This window comes from Ipomoea nil, unplaced genomic scaffold, assembly GCF_001879475.1.
Source record: "Ipomoea nil cultivar Tokyo-kokei standard unplaced genomic scaffold, Asagao_1.1 scaffold3069, whole genome shotgun sequence".
Classification (NCBI taxonomy): domain Eukaryota; kingdom Viridiplantae; phylum Streptophyta; class Magnoliopsida; order Solanales; family Convolvulaceae; genus Ipomoea; species Ipomoea nil.
The window spans coordinates 4978639-4999637 of NW_017619497.1; the positions used below are offsets into that span (position 1 = coordinate 4978639).

The window sequence follows — 20999 nt, forward strand, 5'->3', positions numbered from 1 at the left end:
CGTATAGCGGAAGCCTTCAGGATCGCCCGAATATCCCCAGCCATAGTCGTTGGTGTTGGCACTAGGATGGTGAACCTGCAGAACAGACATTAGTGTTTTGTCTACCACTTCTCTCCCGAATACTCGATGGTGCGTGTAGTCTGAACACGGGAGCTGTGGTAGGACTGTTTTGCTTAGAAGCCTACATGCCATCAACGTAGGCAGATATTCAGTTAAATCTTAACTGAATATCCTGAGTTGCCTAACAGACTAAGTCACTAACTGACTTAATATTCCACTTGCACCACAACCACTTAATTAATACAACATATTATAATATATTATATTAGGGAAAATACTTACATTCTCCCACTTGGTGCAAGCATTGGCACAACCTTTATTAAAGAACAAAATACATGAACCATAGTAATACGTCATCTACTAATCAAGTGAGTAATATCTTCTATGATCACATGCATTTTAAATTCCCTAACTTAGGTTCCTTATGAATAAACCCTACGTTTATTCTTAGTCCCTTAATGGATGTTTCTCAAAATATATTATGTGCACAACTGAAGGAAGAAACCATCCAAATTCATTGTATGATCTCTAAAAATTTAGAAGCATGCCTTAAGTAGAGATCTCTTAATGTTAGCATAATGCTAACTATATTCTATGACTTGTTTATAAGTTAACATAAACACTACCTCTAACGGCTAAGAGCTTGGAGTTGACACGTCTGTCACTCCCACTCATTAAGATAGCCCAAAAGATAGTCAAGTCACAGAAACATTCCAATAACATAAACCATAAGGTCTAAGTCAATAATTTGGAATCTTAAACAGACACCAATTTCCCAAATAATCTCAAGGTCCACCTCGAAATTAATTGAACATTACGAGTCTTATTATGTCTTACAAAATTGTTTTGAGCCTTACAAACCAAAAATGGCCCAGGATCAATTTTGAAGAAACTAAAGACTATGTTAATTGCTACTAAAGAATTTATTAATTGGCAGTGCACCACAAGTTAAATGTTTTCATTCTAATAAATTCATTAATATTGTTACAACATTTTCATAAATATGTTGTACAACCAAACGTTCAATGAAATGAACTTATGAATTATAAGAACAAAAGACTAAATTAATACTTGTGAAAACTTTTGGACTTATTGCTAGACGCACAATCCAATTTGGAATGTATGAAAACAATTAAATCCATCAACTTTAGTGGAGTATCTTAATGATCTTTTCTAAATGAACACTCCCACTGATTAAGATATTCTTTAGCCAAATTAATGATATAACACTCATAATGGATTTGACCAACTAAATAATGAAGATATAATTCCCCACCATTAGTTGGGCATACTAAATAATCAATATTTGGTTCCAATTATAGTCCAACTAAAAGAATAATTAATGAGGACATGATTCTCCACCATAGTTGGACATACTAAAATAATAAAATACGCCTTCCAAAGCCAAGTTAGAATTCGGCTCAGAAGATATATTTTATTATTGGAATCCAAAAGAAGTATATCATACCACGCAACTTACTATAGTTAATCCAAATAACCAAGTAAGCTTCGTGAAAAATAATTAATAAAAGGTGTATCTAAATTTTGGAAAGTGACTAAATACATGTTTTGCCAATGCAAACCATGAAACTTAGAATTATAATTGAACTAAATTTATAAATTCTAAGAAATTGGGATAAAGTTATTATCTAATGGTTTGATGAATTTATTGACATAAAACTTGCATGTGGGCTAAAGTTTTAATTCTATTAAATTCAATTAAACACTTATGGTAGTATTTTTATCTCAATTACTAAATAGTCAGAAGAATCTAGTGACATAAAACTTGCCTGACATAAAACTTGCCTGTGGGCTAAAGTTCTACTCAATTAGATCCAACTGAAATTTTATGATGAAACAAGTAGCAAATGAGTTGAAGAATCAAGTGACATAAAACTTGCCTATGGGCTGAAGTTTTAATTCAATTAGATTCATTACAACCATTATGACAAAAAACTTAAGAGATCATGTTCCTTATCTTAATCCCTGTGGGCAAATTAAGATATATGACCTAAAGTTTACATCATAAAATTAAACTTCATGATAGAGGTGAATCTTTATTCCTATCATCACTGATAAAACTGCTAAACTACATCCCGATACATAATTGCCTGTGGGCTAAATTATGATCATAGTTCAGTATTTCATCCTAATTAATCATACAAATATAACGAAATTGCCTGTGGGCTAAATTCCATCATATTACATACAATTAATCACAATTGATATGTCTAAAACTTTATGTGACCCTAACATCTCAATATATAATTTTAACTGATTAAGGATGCTGTGGCTACTCCCCAACTAATTAAAATTATAAGATCACTAGACATTTATCAAATTTTATGTGACCCAACAACTCAATATATAATTTTAACTAATTAAGGATGCTGTGGCTACTCCCCAACTAATTAAAATTATAGGACCACTAGGCATTTATCATTGCCATCTTTATGTGATTTGAACTTTAGACAATTTTTAGTAAATTAAAGATGTTGTGGCTACTCTTTAATTAATCTAGAAATTGTAATCACTTGGCAAAGGGGAAGTTAAAGCCTAACAAACGAATTAAACCAACACATGATAGCCAATTATTAGGTATACTCCCAGGAAAGTTGGTCGAGACGAAGCTCGGTTAAATACCAACTCCTTAGACAGAGTAGCGTCGCAAGGGGACTAGTAGCAACAAGGCTTTTAAGCCAGGGCGATAGAACTAGTATTCCTTCCCAAGAAACTTCCCTAAGTCATGTGTTCTCATGTTTGAAGTAAAATCGTTTGGGAGATCTATTCAATTGTAGATTCACTTATGGATAAGGCTTTAAATTGATGAACTAAATTAGCGGACTAAACGTTCGTAAATTCAGGCACTACCGCAGCTAAAGTTTATGCATAGGTCCAACTTAATAAGGAACTAATATAATTCCATCCTAAAGTATGCATTTCTAAAGGCATAGTAAAATTGCATAATTTAAAAAAAATATAATATTATGCGGTGGACAAGTATGCATAAAATCGAACATTAAACCCATATATTCTAAATAAATTGCATAAATGAAAACAATTTTAATATGAGCAATAACCTCAAGTATACAATTAATATCCAAAACAAGTATGACTTCTAACCAAAAGAAATCCAAAATTTGAATAATAATATAATAGATATATACTTTGAAAGGTTAAAAACTAGCCCACGTGAAAATGTTTTAATTGCATAAAATCAAATTTGTGAGAAGCAGGCTGAATTCACAAATATCAAGCCATAGTATATGTTTATTCGTAAATAAAAAACTCACAAATCCTAATGCATAATTAAACTTAATGTTATGCACTTAATGTGATTAAAGGCATAAAACAATCTAAAAGTATGAAAAAACATCAAATGTGTATTCAATTTTCCACACTTAACTAAATGTGGGCAATAACATCTAAAGTCATAATTCAAATACTAAATAAATTATGGGATAGATGTATAATAATGCCTAGAAAAGATGTTTTTCCAAAATTCTGAATTGATTAAAAAATCACTCTCCAAAACTCAATTAATAATATTATTAATGGCATAAAATTGCAAATAAACCAAAAGGGCAATAAATAGCCATTAACAATATTATTATGTTAATTTGGAGACTAAATATGAAAAACAATAGTTAAAACTGTTAAACTTTAAAACATTTTTGGATATAGCTTTAAAATGTAATAAAACTTAAGTCCGAAAATAAATGTCACATAAATCAATTTGGAAACAATTCATGTCTTAATACCATAAAAAATAATGTTATCATGAATTAAAATATTAATAGTAATAAGGAGCATTATAATCACTATGAACATTTTAATAATGACAAACATGGTAATACATATCTTAATGTTTCCATATTCTTAAGGATAAAATGTGACTAGTTCAAAATGGTTAACAGCTATAACAGTAGTTACCAATAATAAGAAACTGTAATTAATGATTTGCGTACCTTAATGATGCAAACTGCACCTATCGATAGCACTAACAGCAATAGTGAAGAAAGCCTCCAAAAATCTCCCATCTTCACGGAGAGTTTAGTTGAATCGCTCAATGGTACGTAACAGTTTATTGGTAACACTTAATTACCATTATTAATAATAATGGAAAAATGAAGTGACATGAGTAATCTTACCAATGTACCAAATATAGTAGATTACCATGAATGAGTAATTGTTATGAAAGATAACAAATGAGATTAGCCCCTAAATTTAATAACATTAATTAATAATGTAAATTAATAATAATTACAATAAATGTAAAACTGTAATTAAGGGATGCTAAATACTAATCTCAATTTACTAACACAAACTGAAGTACGAGGAACCTGTCATCGTATAGCGGAAGCCTTCAGGATCGCCCGAATATCCCCAGCCATAGTCGTTGGTGTTGGCACTAGGATGGTGAACCTGCAGAACAGACATTAGTGTTTTGTCTACCACTTCTCTCCCGAATACTCGATGGTGCGTGTAGTCTGAACACGGGAGCTGTGGTAGGACTGTTTTGCTTAGAAGCCTACATGCCATCAACGTAGGCAGATATTCAGTTAAATCTTAACTGAATATCCTGAGTTGCCTAACAGACTAAGTCACTAACTGACTTAATATTCCACTTGCACCACAACCACTTAATTAATACAACATATTATAATATATTATATTAGGGAAAATACTTACACCTTCAACATGTGTAGTTAGGTTTCTAGAAGTTAATTAAAAAAATATAATATTTAATTGTGATAATTAAAAATCAAAGTCCATATATGCCGTCCAATCGAAGCAAACCCATGTAAGTTTTCCTGTTAATTAGCTTGAAAATTAATTAATTTCTCAGTTTGAACATGTAAACTGTTAATTTTTTTGCAATTTTATGTTAGTTAGGGTTACAAAACAAGTTTCACCCAGAGTATATTTTTGAGTTTTGAGTAAATGTTAGGTGCTTTACTATAAATTAAAGAAAATTAATTAGTGAGAATATTTATTTAAATGAGAAAAAAATAATAAAATTACAAATAGGTAAAGACAATAAATATAATCAAAACATAAAAACTAAAGAATAAAATGTATAATTAAAAGAAATTTGTAAGTATACAAATATACAATTGATATAGTACAATACACAAATTATTACATTTAACCACGTTACTAACTTACATTGTAAAATAAGAAAAAATTGCAAGAGATTATACTAGTATATATTTTTATTTTTCTTATTACTTTAACATTATTGACTGTTATATACGGAGTACTTTGTTTTTCTTGAAAATTTTAATCAGATTAGATGTGTGATATGAATCATATGATCACGAGTTTTGTCATTTACATACAAATCAAAATACGGGCCGGCGCATATTATTATATTGGATGAACTTTTCAAGACTTGAGAAATGAGCTGTATCTTGTTTTAGTTGAGGCCCTAAATCAGTTATTAGTGGGCTTGTAATCTTTCATAGGAAATGGGATAGGGCAAATTATGTTGTAAAATCATGTCTACTTTCTAAGGTGGACAATGTTTTAAAACTATTCATAATTATGAATATATAGTTCAAAAATTATGAACATATAATTCTATAATTATGAACATATAGTTCTATAATTATGAACATAGAGTTGTGAACATAATTATGAACATATAGTAGTTATGTAATTATGAATATAGAGATTCAATAATTGTGAATATGAAGTTCAAAAATTATGAATATATAGCTTTATAATTATGAACATAGAATTCTGTAATGGTAAATATAGAGTTCAAAAATTATTAATATATAATTGTATAATTATGAACATATAGTTCAGTAATTATGAATATAAAATCGTGTCCACCTTGCAGAAGATAAACTAATTTAGGGTCCGTTTGAAAATCTGAAAAATTATTTTTGAAAAATGCTTTTCGAATTTTCATTATTTGGAAGTAATAGGAAAATTCAGTCAACGGAAAACATTTTCCGTTGACTGGAGAAAATGAAGGTATTTTGGCGGAAGATATTTTTCTCCAATAATCAAAACTTTTTTTTTTTTTTTTTTTTTTAAGATTTTCACCGAAAACCAGAGCCAGAAACCAGTGATTTTTTTTATTTTTATTTTTTTAAAGGTTTCCGACAGTGGGAAGAGAGTGTTGGGATCTCCTTATGCGAAGAAGCTTGGTAAGGATTTGGGAGTTGACATGAGGGGACTTTCTGGCATGGGCCTAGCGGCAGTATTGTTGCTAAGGATGTTGAAGCCGCGGCCGCGGACGTCGATTCTGCTGTTGTCACTCGTCAGTGCAAGATACTCTAAGAGTATCTATACTATACAATTCAACCATCTTTTAAAAAAATATAGTAGTGTAAATTCACATCCATTTTTCAGTATGGGACAACAAATTATTCTGTGGATCTGAGTTCATATTGCAAGGTGTACTCCGATCCAAAGTATACAATTTACATATTTAATATTCACAATTTTGTAAAAGGTAAATTGTGAAATAAATTGTGAACATTCAATATGCAAATTGTGTATTTTGGATTCAGGTCCACCTTACAAGATAGACCATGGTCCATGGTATAATCATTGTTGTGGCTTGTGGGACAAAGACAACTTCCAAGCCTTCCCAACTCCATTTTCAATTATAATTGAAATGAGTTTACTTACTACAAAAAAAAAAAAAAAAAAAAAAGAGTTTACTTTAAAAGTTAATTTGTATTCACCAATTAACCGTTTTGAGTGAACATTATATCAGTTTTTCGTCTCACAACAAAAAACCTGAATCTATTTGACCCGAACGAAGTTGGGAAGTGTAGATCATACATACATACATACATACATACATACATACATACATACATACATACATACATACATACATACATACATACATACATACATACATACATACATACATATATATATATATATATATATATATATATATATATATATATATATATATATATAAATTCATTATTTTTATACTTGATAAATACTCCGTATATGTTTAGAGGAATCAGGGTTAAATAGGTCAATGAACTACACACAAAAATGCAATTAAGCCATTGAACTCAAAAAATATGCAATTGAGTCCTTGAACAACACAAAATAATACAATTGAATCCAAAATGACATGTGTTACTTGTTAATTTGCTGACGTGGAGGTTATAATATTAAAATAAGAAATTTTTATTTTATTAAATAATTTTAAATAACAAAAAAAAAAAAAAAAAAAAAAAAAAAAAAAACCAGCTCCGTCTCCAGGCTGCCGGAGACAAACGGACCTCTTCGCCTCCGGCCAGGAGGCATAGCAAAGGACCTCTTCATCTCCATGCTGAAGACGAAGAGGCCTCTCCATCTCCACTCTCCATGCCGGAGCGGAGACGAAGAGACGTCTTCGTCTCCGGCAGCTGGTTTTTGTTTTTGTTTTTTAATTATTCTAGTTGAAGATTTTGGTTTTGTGGAGGAAGCAATGTTAGTTAAAATTGTTTTTTTTTTTTTTACAAAGAAAGGGGGATACTCATACAAACTACGCCTACAACAAGGCTCGAAACCTAGACCTCCCACATAGAGGAGCAATCCAATACCAGTGAACCACAAACCACTTAATAAATTATTATATTTTTATTGGCTCATTTGCGCAACACGTGTAAAAAAATTAGTAATAAAAATAAATGTATACGAACTATAATTGAACGAGTTTACATATGCTATAGTACATAGTATTCCGATCCGTATAGCAATGTTACATTCAATAAGAACACATAAATAAAATAATACACGTTCATTCATATAATTAACGCCACATCCCAGCTAATATTATTTCCGAAAAATTATCGAAATAATTTACAGAATACCATGTTCAATCATGAACACCTTCTGATCTAAGACATAATCCTAGTAATCTGATCATGTGATTTTGACTCTCAAAGTACGTAGAGACTAGAGAGATAATAATAATAATAATAATTTAAGATGCTTCCCTTCTTAGATAATTAATGTTAGAACGAGGAGTCATTCCAATCTTCACTCATCAACGAGAAATCTTCCATGAAATCATGGAAAGGAATGTTGTCCAAATCAAGATCGTCCAAAGTCCACGCTGCGTCACTACTGACCGTTGATGATGCAAAACCTCGATGATCGTCAACTTCATTATTGATTGTTTCCCGTTCTTCTTCTTCTACCGTCTTAACCCACCGCCGCTGCTCTTTCCGGCAACGGTCACCGCGAAACCCGCGGGCTTCGTTACCGCCATATCTCATCATCTCAAAAACCGCATCATCAAAACCGTCGGCCTCGTCCTGAACTCCGAAGTTCAAGTTGATGGGGCCCTTGTGCGCCCTGGAGAACGTCGCCGCAGTGTGGCAGCCGGTGAACTGTTGCACGACGGCCCGGAAGCTGGCGGCGTCGGCGTTAAGATGAGTGGTCGGAGTTTTCTTGGAGGCTCTGGACCGCCTCCGCACCGGTTTCCCTACGCCGCCGTTTCTTGGGCTTAACTCGCTGCCGGAACTGCTAGGGCTAATGCTGGTCAGTACGGCGGCGGCAGCATTGACACCACAGACGCCATTAATGGAGGAAGCTGATGATTTAGTGGAAGTGATCATCATGGCGCCACTCCAATCTACTGCATAAACTAGGGTTTTCAGGTACTGTTTATTCGTTTGCTCAGTTAACTGTATATATATAGTTGTTTTCAGACAATTAGTCAAATGAATCAATTGTAAGCAACGAGATGTTGTGTTGACTGATAAAAGTTTATAATTATCTCATTTAATAATAAAAATTATTATTATTATTATTATTTGGGTTAGAGATGATTGAGGCCAAAATGAAGGTGGTTTCCCGGAAACGACATTGCTTATCTTATGAGCAGAGAATCAAATCTTTGATTACTTTATCTTTGGAGGCTTTGTTTCCAAGGAAAGGAAGATGGCTTGACCTTCAGAATTCAAATCCAATTAATAACTCCTTTTCACACTACACTTTGTGAGGAGATTTGACTAATTCAACTAAATTTTAGTACAACTTATTTAAAGAAACTTTTTTAGAGCAAATTTATTTGTTTGGTTTTTGTCAGCAACTGAGCATGATTAGAAGAGAAGAGAGAGAACAATAGACCAAAATAAAAAAGGAAAAAAAAAAACAAATGTCAGAACATTTTTTTTTTTCTAAAGTACCTCACGCGCGCACCTGCTAGGCGCATCAGTTACGCATCACACGCGAAAACAATGAAGGAGACAAACTTTTTATGGGACAATAGATCACAATAATGTCACTTGATAATAAGATTTTTGGCAACTACAATGGACATGCTATAGTACTTAGACTCTATAGGTGTCAATTATTATTCTATGAACCATGATCCACATAGCTGTATGAATCATAAATAAAAAGTATATTATTTGTGTACATTGCTATTTAAATTTTGATTGATTTGTTATTGTTTAAGGTTGTAAATTAGGGTGTTATGTTCCTTAACGTGTTGTGTTATACGTGGAGGTGGAAGAGCGTGTTGCAAAATTAAGAGGCATGTGCACCTAGGAGGCATGTAGTGTGAAGTAGTCAAATGATATGTTTCTTCTTGCCATAGGAAAATCATAAACTAATTCCTCCAATTTTGATTTCTTTCATTTCATTATTTAGGGGGTTGACTGAATATATTGCCCGCCAATCTCTTTTTTATTTTTCATTTTTTTTTAACCTAAGTTTACACATTTATATCCTGAACCTCGTAAACACATCCATATATACTTATGAAGAGATAAATTAAGCCAATCTTTATTTTCTTTCTTGTTATTATTCTTATGGAATTTGTTACATTTTTGTTTTTGGATAACAAATTTGCTACACTATAATTAAATACAATTATACAATATATAATAGTGACAATGATGCATTGTCAACTAGTCAAAACTCATTCTTGATCTTGCAATATCTTCGGGAGAGTCTTTGAATAGGATCCGATAAAAATAGTAATGTTATTTAAAAAAAAACAATTGAATTTTCTTATAAATACTATTACGTTACAATGTGAATATTAATTATTAAATAGTAATTTTAATTAAAGAAAAAATAACCCACCGTAAAATCAATCTTAATCAGTAAAACATTCCTGCAATGACAAAGACTAAGTTAGCAAAAAGCACAAGCCATTTTCAAATTGAATTGTTTCCTTTATTAATGCAAAAAGGAGTGATCATCGATTTACCTAACAATATAATTAATATATTTATATTTCCTTTATTTATTTATTTTATCACTTTCCTACTCTTTCTGAATTCGATCTGAGTGAAGACTGAAGATGTGGTTTGGTGCATGTATTTGGACCGCCAATTTCTCCCTGGTTTGACATTTGGCTTTATGCACATTTCAAAACATATTTAAAAAATTTTAATTAATAAAATATTAAAAGCAAATACCAATTTTAATCCCACGAGTATTAGCAAAATGACAGTTTTGGTCCATATATTTCATTCCTACCAATTTTCATACACGACTATTGTTTTAGTACCAATTTTCATCCAGAACTATTGTTTTAGTGCCAAAATTCATCACGTCGGTCACCCTTTCGTTTAAGAAATGCCAAAATATGTAATTATTAAAGGTAGTTTCGTGCTTTTCAAATTAAGATCCCTATTTGAGCATGAATAAAGGAATTTAAGCCTTAAGATTTATCACAATTCGCAGTTTTTCTCTTCAAATTAAGGTATGATAATGATGAGAAATGCGGATTGGGATCGATCTTAGGTTATAAATTCATTTATTTATGTTCAAATTGAAATCTTAAGTTGAAAATGACGAAAATGCCCTTAAAATTTTTAGATTTCGGGATGTCTTAAATAGATGGGTGACCGACGTGATGAATTTTGATACTAAAATAATAGTCGTGGATTAAAATTGGTACTAAAACAATAGTCGTGAATGAAAATTGGTAGAAATTAAACATGTAGACCAAAACCGTCATTTTTCTAATAGTCATGAGACCAAAATTGGTATTTGCTCAAATATTAACGTTCCAACAAGTAAAATGAGTATTTGAATCCCTTGTGTGAGCATATAGCAGAAACCGTTTCAAATTTAAATGTGAATTGGGATGAAAGGTTAAACCACTTTCACACATATATATATATATATATATATATATATATATATATATATATATATATAAACAATGTTTCAGGTGCTAGAATAGTAGAATATATTAGATATCACTTGGTCAAAAACTTTAGTTAATATCATTGTGGAGAATTCAAAATTTTTCTCATTTAAAAAGTGAGAGATTGGTTTGAGCAAGAGCGGGTTATTGATTTTCTTGGTTTGAGTCGATTGATATGGACAATCTAGATTGATTTACTTTCTTGTAGTCCTTTATCGGAAAGGGTCACAAGATAGGGTTTGTCTAGTACACATGTACCTCGGATAGTGACTGCAGATTTCCTTCCTTAATGAAAAAAAAAAAAAAAAAAAAAAAGAGAAGATTGGAGCAGGTTTTGATGAAGTGTATGATAACATTGGAGGGCATATGGAATGATCTTCTGGGAAATGTTATAAGCCTTCTTTTATGTTTAGTCAAGAAAGAAGAAGGGCAAAGGAAATTTTTGTTTTTAGTTGATTTAATTTTGTTGCGAATTTGTGCCCTTTTTTTGGTCTGTCATGTTTTTGTTTTCTTCAATGTGCTGGTAATAAATTCATTCTTAAAAAAAAAAAAAAAAAAAAATCCTTGAAGAATTCTACATTATTAAAAATTTATGGGGCGTTCTATTATAAATAGAAATTAATATAATAGTATCATTTTCTAGACATGATGTGTTGATTGCTTACCAATTCTATGGGCAATTTCTTCCTTAAAGCAAGACAGAAATTTCTCACTAATACAACAGCAAGTATTTTCCAATGTATAGTAGTAGTCATACAGGGCCGGATTTTAGGTTTTTGGGGCCCTGTTCTGGTAAATAACTGAGGCCCTCCAAAATCATAATTTTTAATATGCAAGTTTCGAACCTTTAACCTCCCAGTAAAAATACAATAAATACACATTGCTATCATCTCTTCATAGAACCTTTTAAGTTTAATTGAAAACTTTTAATTTTTATATCTAAACTAGCTCAGTAAATATTAAATATTGGACCTCTAAAATTTGGGGCCCCTCTAAAACTGGGGGCCCTGTGCGGTAGCCCAGCTTGCACAGCCTAAAATCCGGCCCTGTAGTCATACCTCATAAACATCCATTTGTACATCCCAATGGCCAAAAAGTTAGAAAGATTTGAAGTAGTCATTGCATTTTAAGTTGTTGATCAAATAAAGTGAAGTCAATTTCTTTGTATGTATTAAATCATAATATTGATTAAGGGATAAAGAGAAATGGATTGGAGGACGAACAACTAATTGTATTCCCTACCTATACAACAAAGAATACTATGCAAAGTGTCTGCACGGGTTTAACTCACTGGTTCAATAGGCAGTATTTGAAAGAAGAGATCAAAGTTTGAATTCGACGGCGGCATGCAATGTGGGATTATGTCCAAAGTGAACAGATTCCTTGTGCGCACCGGCATTTGACCATATCTATTGAGTCATTAAGTCATGGTGATTTACATTCTCCCAAATACTCTATCAGGTTATTGAGTTGGGGATTCAACCTTGTGAGAGAAGTATTATGCAACATGATTTAGTAATGTGTTCTAAATAAATAAAAAATTATTATATACTAATCAATGCCCGCTTTGGTTCTTTTGACTTTTGTTTTGTGGTTTTCTTAATTACCCAATAAAATTAAGAATTGATAAGGTTAAGGTGATTGCATAATATTGAGAAGACATTGAAACGCAAAGGAAGTTGAATAATGTCATCATTTGTTAACTTGCCTAGAAAGTTGTATAGAGACTATTTAAATTACTTCCGTGGGTTGACCATACTCTCTTTAACAATAACTTTTATTTCTTTAACACATATTTTATTAAGATAATCACATCACAACATCATGATATATCAAAATATACTTTTAATTATATGAATTATTATAACATCCATAAATAAATAGAAAATAAATAGTTTTATTATAAGAAAAATGACATTTTCTCCTTATAAGTTTCACTTAATATTTTTTTCATGATGTGATTTATAAATATTGGGTGATATTAATTGACCGACCACACATAATGTACCCATCGTCGATCTATTAGTGAATTTATGATCTTTTTGTTAATTTTTTGTAGTGACATCTCTCTATACGAATTGAATGATGTGTTTCAATATGTCTTAATTAAAAAATTTAAATTGATAATTGGACTGTATATTTATATTTATAGTTACATATTAAATTATATGCTCAAAAATTTATTGTAGTGTGAACAACCAGCAAGAGGTTTACATATGGATTATGAGAAGTGACAGTGAAATCTCAACAATTTAATTGAGTGTGAAATTGACAAGGTACTTGATTGCTAGGTAATTAGAACAGGTCTGCACATCAACATCATTGTCGTGTTGATGTTTAATTAGGGCATCCTCAATAATTGAGAATTTTACCCCAGATTTTTGTGGACCCCAACGTCCAACTCATCATCCACTATCTCATTCAATCACAAAATCTCTTCTTCCCATTAGTTTTAAGTTTCTTCACAACTTTTTGTGGACCCACCATTTTATTTCCATATTTTATTTATTTATTTGATTTATAATTGTAAAATAAACATAAATAATTAACATACATAACATATATATATATATATATATATATATATATATATATATATATATATATATATATATATATATATATATATATATATACTTAAAATTGCAAGCTTCCATTTGTTGGAAACTTAATTAAAATAATATTATAAAAATTATTATTACAATTTTTAGCAAAATTAAAATAAATTTATAATTATAAACTTTTTAATTTTTTAAATTATAATTTTATCATATACAAATTTAATATTAGAATTTAACAAAAAAAAAAAAAAAAATAGAACAAAGAGGTTGGCCTGGCCGTTGGTTGGCCAGCTTTAAAAACAAAACAAAAAAAGTACACGCTTGTCTGACATGAACTTGCAAATAGCAGGAGAAAATTTTTGTTAAAGTCTTGCCTTCCCATTTGTCAAAATCCAACCCAAAGAGATTTTACTATTCTAAAATGTGGTGTTAAACCCCTTATTGGGGATGCCCTTAGGCTGAGTTCTGTCCAAATTAAACTAATAGAAATATGTAATTTTATTACTTTTACGTACTGAAATAGTTGCTGCATAATAACGTTAATTTACAAGTTTCTTTCATTCAAATTCTTTAGGGTGGATTACGTACGAGTTGGTTTGTAGCATTTCTAGTTGCTATGGTTGCTTGGTACTCCAAATATTTGTGATGACTGACATGTTTTTTTTGTTGTGTTTATATGGAGAAAATTAATCTGAGTGATCTGAACAAATTAAAATTAATTAATTGAAGGAGACAAGATAATCTTGTAATTGTATTAATTGCTCAGAGAGAGTACAAAAGATGTTTCAATAAGACATTCGATGTCCTAACAAGATAAATTTAAGGTAATTTATATATAACTTCCCGACTATCGCCCACACAAATTGGATGTTACCTATTTAGGATGGGTGGTTAATTACAACCCCAATTGACCGCGTCACACAGCTTGCATAGGCCGACCTCGTGGGGTAGAGCTGACCCTTCAGCCTCGGGTCGAACTACCTTGGGCCGACCTCGTGGTCAGCCTTGTCTGGTTCAATTTGTCTTTTCTCGGGTTGGTTCGCTTCAATACGGGCCGGGTTACACCCTAACTTGAGTCTATACTTAATATATTCATAACTTTACGTATGAACTATATTAAAGATTGATTATTGACCTTCAAAAAAAAAATATTAAAGATTGATTACATCACAATTTAATAGTTAGACAAATTTGAGAGGGTGTTTGGAGCTTTCCACAATTTCAAATTAAAGGTCTAAAATAAACCCATTTAAGTATATCACTTTTACAATTGTGGTGCTCCAAACAAAACATTTTGACATGGTCATATAAGGATTGCACCCCAATTCTAAGGGCTCAACTGTTGTTATTTTAGAGAGTTGATGGCTAGAAAAAGTAAATCACACCCAACTGTTCTCATCTTGGAGAATTGGTAGCAGAAAAAGTAAATCACCTGATATGTTGCAATTATTTAAGAGCGTTTAATTAAAGACAATTAATTTCTTTAAAACAATCATACTAATTAACCAACTATTATGTAGTGTGATAACACGTCTGTTTCCATTCCAAATGAGTGGTCACCGGAATTGAACCATGGTAGTGAGAGCATTAAAAAATAACTAGCTTTGAGGGAGAGTTCTTACTTTCATAGAATCTTTTAAACTTTTATCAACTTTGTACGAGTCTATTTCGCATATATTTATCTCTTGTTTATATGTGTGCTATAACTACTAGCGAAGGCTCTCAACCTTACTTTCTTATACTTGTATAACAGTCAACACTATTAGGATCAAACGCTTATCACTACGCCAAAAGCTATAGCTAGCACCAAGTGCACAACTTTATTTCCTTATACTTGCATTGAATCAACGCCACGTTTCGATTGTATGATGCTGGACTCGATTATCCGAGCCGCCTCCCAACAACTTAGCTTCTTGTTAATTCCATAAGACTAGTGACTAGTATCTTGTTATTACATATTACGTTTTCCATAAGACTAGTGACTAGTATCTTGTTATTACATATTACGTGTCATAATGCACAATCTCAATGAGACGATATTATGCCCAGATACATTTCCTATCATATATTTACTACTAAGTGTCTAAGGGTATGAATAAAATCATTTATTTTTGAGCTATCTCGAATCAAACTTCGACTCAAGCTCGAGTTTGAACACTTGAACCTAACGAATCGAGCTCGTGCAGCTCGAAAATAGATTTTCAAACTCGAACTTATCCATTATTAATTGAGCTCGAGTTTAATTCGGCTCGTTTACCCCCCCAGGAAAAACCCTACTGGCTAAATCTCTTTCCCGCTCTTTCATTCACTCCGCGCTAACCCTTATCACCAGTCAGGCAGTCACTGGCACTGCGACGCCATAGTCTTCGTCTCCGGCAGTCACAACCTGCCATATCCGCCGAGGGCTGAGATTCAGGCACGTAACGCCGCAAGCCTGCAACCTCTCAACACAAATCCACCATTTCAGCTGAGGTAATCTCTGGAGTCTCGAGATATATACCTTTTTCTTTCAATTTATAATTTATAATTCTTGTTTTTAAAAAAGGATGCCTGAAACTTTGAATGTTCCTTACATTCAATTGTGTGATCATTGAGGGAGAATATATTTGAAATTTGCTAAGAGCTATTGCTGCATCGAGGTGATTGTGTGTTTCTTACCAAAGTCCAATATGAGAAATTTAGAATACCAAAATTTGAACAAAGTAGTCCAAGAAAAACTTGTAAATAATGGTGCAAAGAGCCTCTACCAATTAACAGCACAACCCAAAACCTTACATGAAATATCCCAAAGCAGAGGGTATGGAAAGGAATAAATATAGCTATGTCTTTATGAAAAGTGGAATATGGAAACGGAGTTTGAGGATGAACCTTATGTCCAAATGATTTGTTACTGGCAACTCATAACAAAAATTTACTCTTATAGTCATAGAATGTCATGTAGTAGTTATCTTTTTAGTATGTTATATATATATATATATATATATATATATATATATATATATATATATATATATATATATATATATATATATATATATATATATATATATATATATATATAGAACAGTTTGATATTCAGTCCTCAGAAACCTTTGCAAAAAGAAAAAAGAAGATGAAAAAATTCAATCCTTAGAAAGGCACCTCTGTTTTCATTCATAAATTGACATTTATTTGCTTCTCATATATGACTATCTTGGAGTATGAATTTAAAAAATAAAGTGCGATGCAGAAATGCTTTGGTTTCATTTATCATCACTTTGAATATTAACAAAATTTTCAGTGCAAGTTTGCATTTTTGGATCCAGATTTAAAAAAAAATAATAATAAAAAAGTGACCTTTTTCCTTTGCATTTTAGATTTAGCTGCAGAAGTACTAATTTTGAACAAATGGGTACTGATTTCATATGATTGGATTTTTTTTGGGGAAATTCTTGGCTGTTTATGTTCAACTAATCAGCTTTTGGGTGGCTCTTATTTTGTTATATTGATAACTTAAGGTATATATCTTGTGTTCATATTGAAGGGTAACACATTTTTTGATAGTACTTTTTATATTTGCATGTTTCCCTGCGTTTTGTATCATATATTTTGGAAATTGCCATTTCCTTATGTCTTCATTTCCTGGTTCCATACTACCTAGGGATATCTATGGGTATACTGTGCTGAATAGTGAATCTGTGAAGGCGTCATCTTTTATTCTTATTATATATAACATCTTAAATAATTCCTCTTATTGAAAATCCATAGTGATTCTTGGCTTGCAATGGCAACATCTTTCCAAGCAAATCTAGAGGTATCGGGGTGCATTACAAAGTCGATGATTCCATGCCAAAAATCATATGTCTGTGGCTCCAGTTTATGTTTTCCAGAATCTCGATGCTTCTCAAATACTCTTTCACAATTATCTCTGAAGATGCATCCTTCAAGCAAGAGAAACACTAGCATCATGTGCAACAGCCAAATTAACAGTTCAGAGGATAAGGTTGGCGGTCTTACATATAAGGATGCTGGGGTTGACATTGATGCAGGCTCAGAACTTGTCAGGAGAATTGCCAAGATGGCACCTGGAATTGGGGGCTTTGGAGGTCTCTTTCCTTTAGGTATTGGTTTATTGCCATAGTCTGTTCTAGTGAATACTTATAGGAACCTTCTTCATTTTGTACTATCTTGCTAAAATCTGTAATACTTACTATATTCTCTCAAAGTGGGCTTTTTTGTCTTTTCTTTTTGTTATTGAGCCTATTATACTAATAGCATAATCGCTTATCAGGGGATTCATACCTTGTGGCTGGCACAGATGGAGTGGGGACAAAACTAAAACTTGCATTTGAAACAGGAATTCATGAGACTATAGGGATTGATCTGGTAAGTTTTCTGATGCAATTTTTACTATTACTTTAGATGTTAGCATATGCAACACGAAAGTTAACAAGACATTTACTTATCAGGTTGCAATGAGCGTTAATGATATTGTCACCTCTGGAGCAAAACCTTTATTTTTCCTTGATTACTTTGCAACAAGCAAACTTGATGTTGATCTTGCAGAAAAGGTATATGCACTTATACCCCTTTTAAGAATTTAAGTAGGTTATGGAGTTTAATATAATTCTTATGAATTTATTTAATTTTTTCTTTATTTTGCTACTAGGTTATAAAAGGTATTGTAGATGGTTGCAAACAATCTGATTGTGCTCTTTTGGGTGGAGAGGTACCTGTCATTCTCGTCATATAAAATATGCTTGAAGAAATATAATATTTCTGGTTGCGCAGTTGTGTTAAATGGATGAAGTTAATTTTCCAGACTGCAGAAATGCCAGATTTCTATGCAAATGGGGAGTATGATCTTAGTGGTTTTGCTGTTGGCATCGTGAAAAAGGATTCAGTTATTGACGGGAAAAACATTATTCCTGGAGATGTTCTCATTGGACTTCCATCTAGTGGTGTCCATTCAAATGGATTTTCCCTTGTTAGAAGGTTTGAATTACACGATTTTTCTTTTTCAATTCTGCTTCTTGGTATAGACTTCGTTTAACAGTATGACCTAAACCCCATCCCTGCTACCCGTAACACTAAAAACAGTACTATACTTTCAGGGTAATTACGCAAAGTGGCCTTTCTTTGAAAGACCAGCTTCCTGGCAGCCCTATTACCTTAGGTGAAGCTTTGATGGCCCCAACTGTCATATATGTCAAGCAGGTAAAACTATAAATGCTGTATGCTTTTTAATGCTTTGTTTTGGATAAGATGATAATGGTCTTTTGTCCTTGTAATTCTACTTAAGGTACTTGACATCATTAGTAAAGGAGGGGTTAAAGGGGTAGCTCACATCACGGGAGGCGGTTTTACTGATAATATACCTCGAGTGTTTCCCAAAGGCTTGGGAGCTATCATTCATAACGATTCCTGGGTAGTTCCTCCCGTATTCAAATGGATTCAAGAGGTGACACCCTTTTCACGACTTGAATCTTTTTCTATTGTTACATAAGCTCTAATTCTGCATTCTTTTTTCATATAACATCAAGGCGGGTAAAATTGAAGATGCTGAAATGAGGCGTACTTTCAATATGGGGATCGGGATTGTCCTAGTTGTGACCCCAGACACCGCTCTTAGAATCCTCGGGGATGGATGCGAGTCAAGCAAAGCTTTCTGCATCGGTGAAGTAGTAAAAGGAGATGGAGTAAGTTACCATTAGTGCATAAATAAAAGATGATTTTTACTGATACAATTTTTTTTTGAATATTTTTCCCAGCTACTTTTGTTCATCTTATGTTCATGCTCATGCAAGTGAGTAAGTTGTGGAATGTATCTTGTTACTCATGAATAATTTACCAATTGGTAGAAATAGACTTGCCATTTGAAAAAAAAAAAAGTTTCTTTTCATCCAACTTGTTGAACACCAGAAAAGCTGGGGAAAGTAGTTCATGTTTGATCTAGTAGTTCCGATTACAAATTTTACTATTTTCCATTGCAATATATAAAAGTCTTATACATTAATTATTTATATCAGTTTTCTATGCGCATTGTGATAATGTCCCATGTTTAATGTCCCATGTTTATTTTCACATAAGTACTTTAAAGTATATCAAGACAATTATAACATAATTGTATGAGTATGATTGAAACCAAATACGGGATATAGGGGAGATCAAATAAAGATTAAGGCATAAGTGTATATTAGACTAATGGTGTAGTTATTAAGGCATAAGTGTATATTAGACTAATGGTGTAGTTATAATTCTATATTAGACTTTAATATTAGAATTAGACTAATGGGTTATAATTCTATAATAAGGATTTGTGGGTTAGAGTTCTATTAAGACTTTAATATTAGAATTCTATAAGGATTTGTGTACTTTTCTTTTGAAGTAAGATCAATTTCTATTGATTTGTGTGTCCAAGTTTGGTGAGTGTTTGAGTTTACACTTATTGCTCAGATTTTTATGGTATGCATGCATGTACTGTAATGTAACCATTTTGTGAAGGCAATTGTAACGGTCTCTCTTTCACATAAGATTAGATATAGTCAAAAATCACCCAAAATTCATATTGGGAATGCTCTAAACTAAGACAATCAAAATTGACAAATTACAATAAAGTTAACAGATAGACGTAGCAGATGAGCAATATAAGGGTATCGATATACATATTCAATTAATTAAAAATTTACACATCCGGTATAACAACTCAACTTATAAAGAAAAAACTTAGGTAAAAAGATTATTATTGACATGATATATTACAAGCTGACCATCACATTGATTATCAGCGCCAATGAATTTAATCACCTCTAAAACACGAAAATAATGGACAGAAACAATGCCAAAACCCATTCTTTTTCTTCACGAAAATAATGGACAGAAACGATGCCAAAACCCGTTCTTTTTCTTTCCCTGCAAGAAAGTAAAAAAACGCAATGAATAAAGAAGCTGGAATTTGTTTATGAATGGTTAGAATCAAGCGTTTACCACTACGTCAAAAATTATAGCTCACAGCGAAAGGTGTAACTTTATTTCTATATATAGTCACATTTTCAAAGACAAGATGTTGGACTTGACCCTTTACGGGCACAAATGAATAATTAACATAAAGATATGATACCTTGACTCCTAGTTCTGTAGCTTCCATAGGTGGCTCTTCTAATGAAGTCTCATGTGTGACTCTTACTTACACTTTCTCATATAAGAATTCATAATTAATATTACATTTCTCGGTATAAATATTAATATTCAGCATG

General features: G+C 31.9%; 1 protein-coding gene across 1 annotated transcript; it reads left to right on the forward strand.

The window, feature by feature from the left end:
• Positions 1 to 16018: 16018 nt before the first annotated feature.
• LOC109164642 (phosphoribosylformylglycinamidine cyclo-ligase, chloroplastic/mitochondrial-like) lies at positions 16019 to 19650 on the forward strand. The gene is made up of 9 exons (XM_019313163.1): positions 16019 to 16236; positions 17512 to 17864; positions 18035 to 18129; positions 18213 to 18314; positions 18413 to 18472; positions 18566 to 18738; positions 18858 to 18960; positions 19046 to 19204; positions 19287 to 19650. The coding sequence occupies exons 2-9, from the start codon at positions 17528 to 17530 to the stop codon at positions 19455 to 19457; spliced, it is 1200 nt and encodes a 399-aa protein (XP_019168708.1). The 5' UTR covers positions 16019 to 16236; positions 17512 to 17527; the 3' UTR covers positions 19458 to 19650.
• The last annotated feature ends 1349 nt before the right edge of the window (positions 19651 to 20999 follow it).

Excerpts from the sequence above, each read along its gene's own strand:
- LOC109164642 (XM_019313163.1), top strand. The coding sequence starts at position 17,528 with ATGGCAACATCTTTCCAAGCAAATCTAGAGGTATCGGGGTGCATTACA. Across the intron at positions 18,130-18,212 it reads AGACTATAGGGATTGATCTG|GTTGCAATGAGCGTTAATGA; the intron begins GTAAGTTTTCTG and ends TTTACTTATCAG. Across the intron at positions 19,205-19,286 it reads TATTCAAATGGATTCAAGAG|GCGGGTAAAATTGAAGATGC; the intron begins GTGACACCCTTT and ends TATAACATCAAG.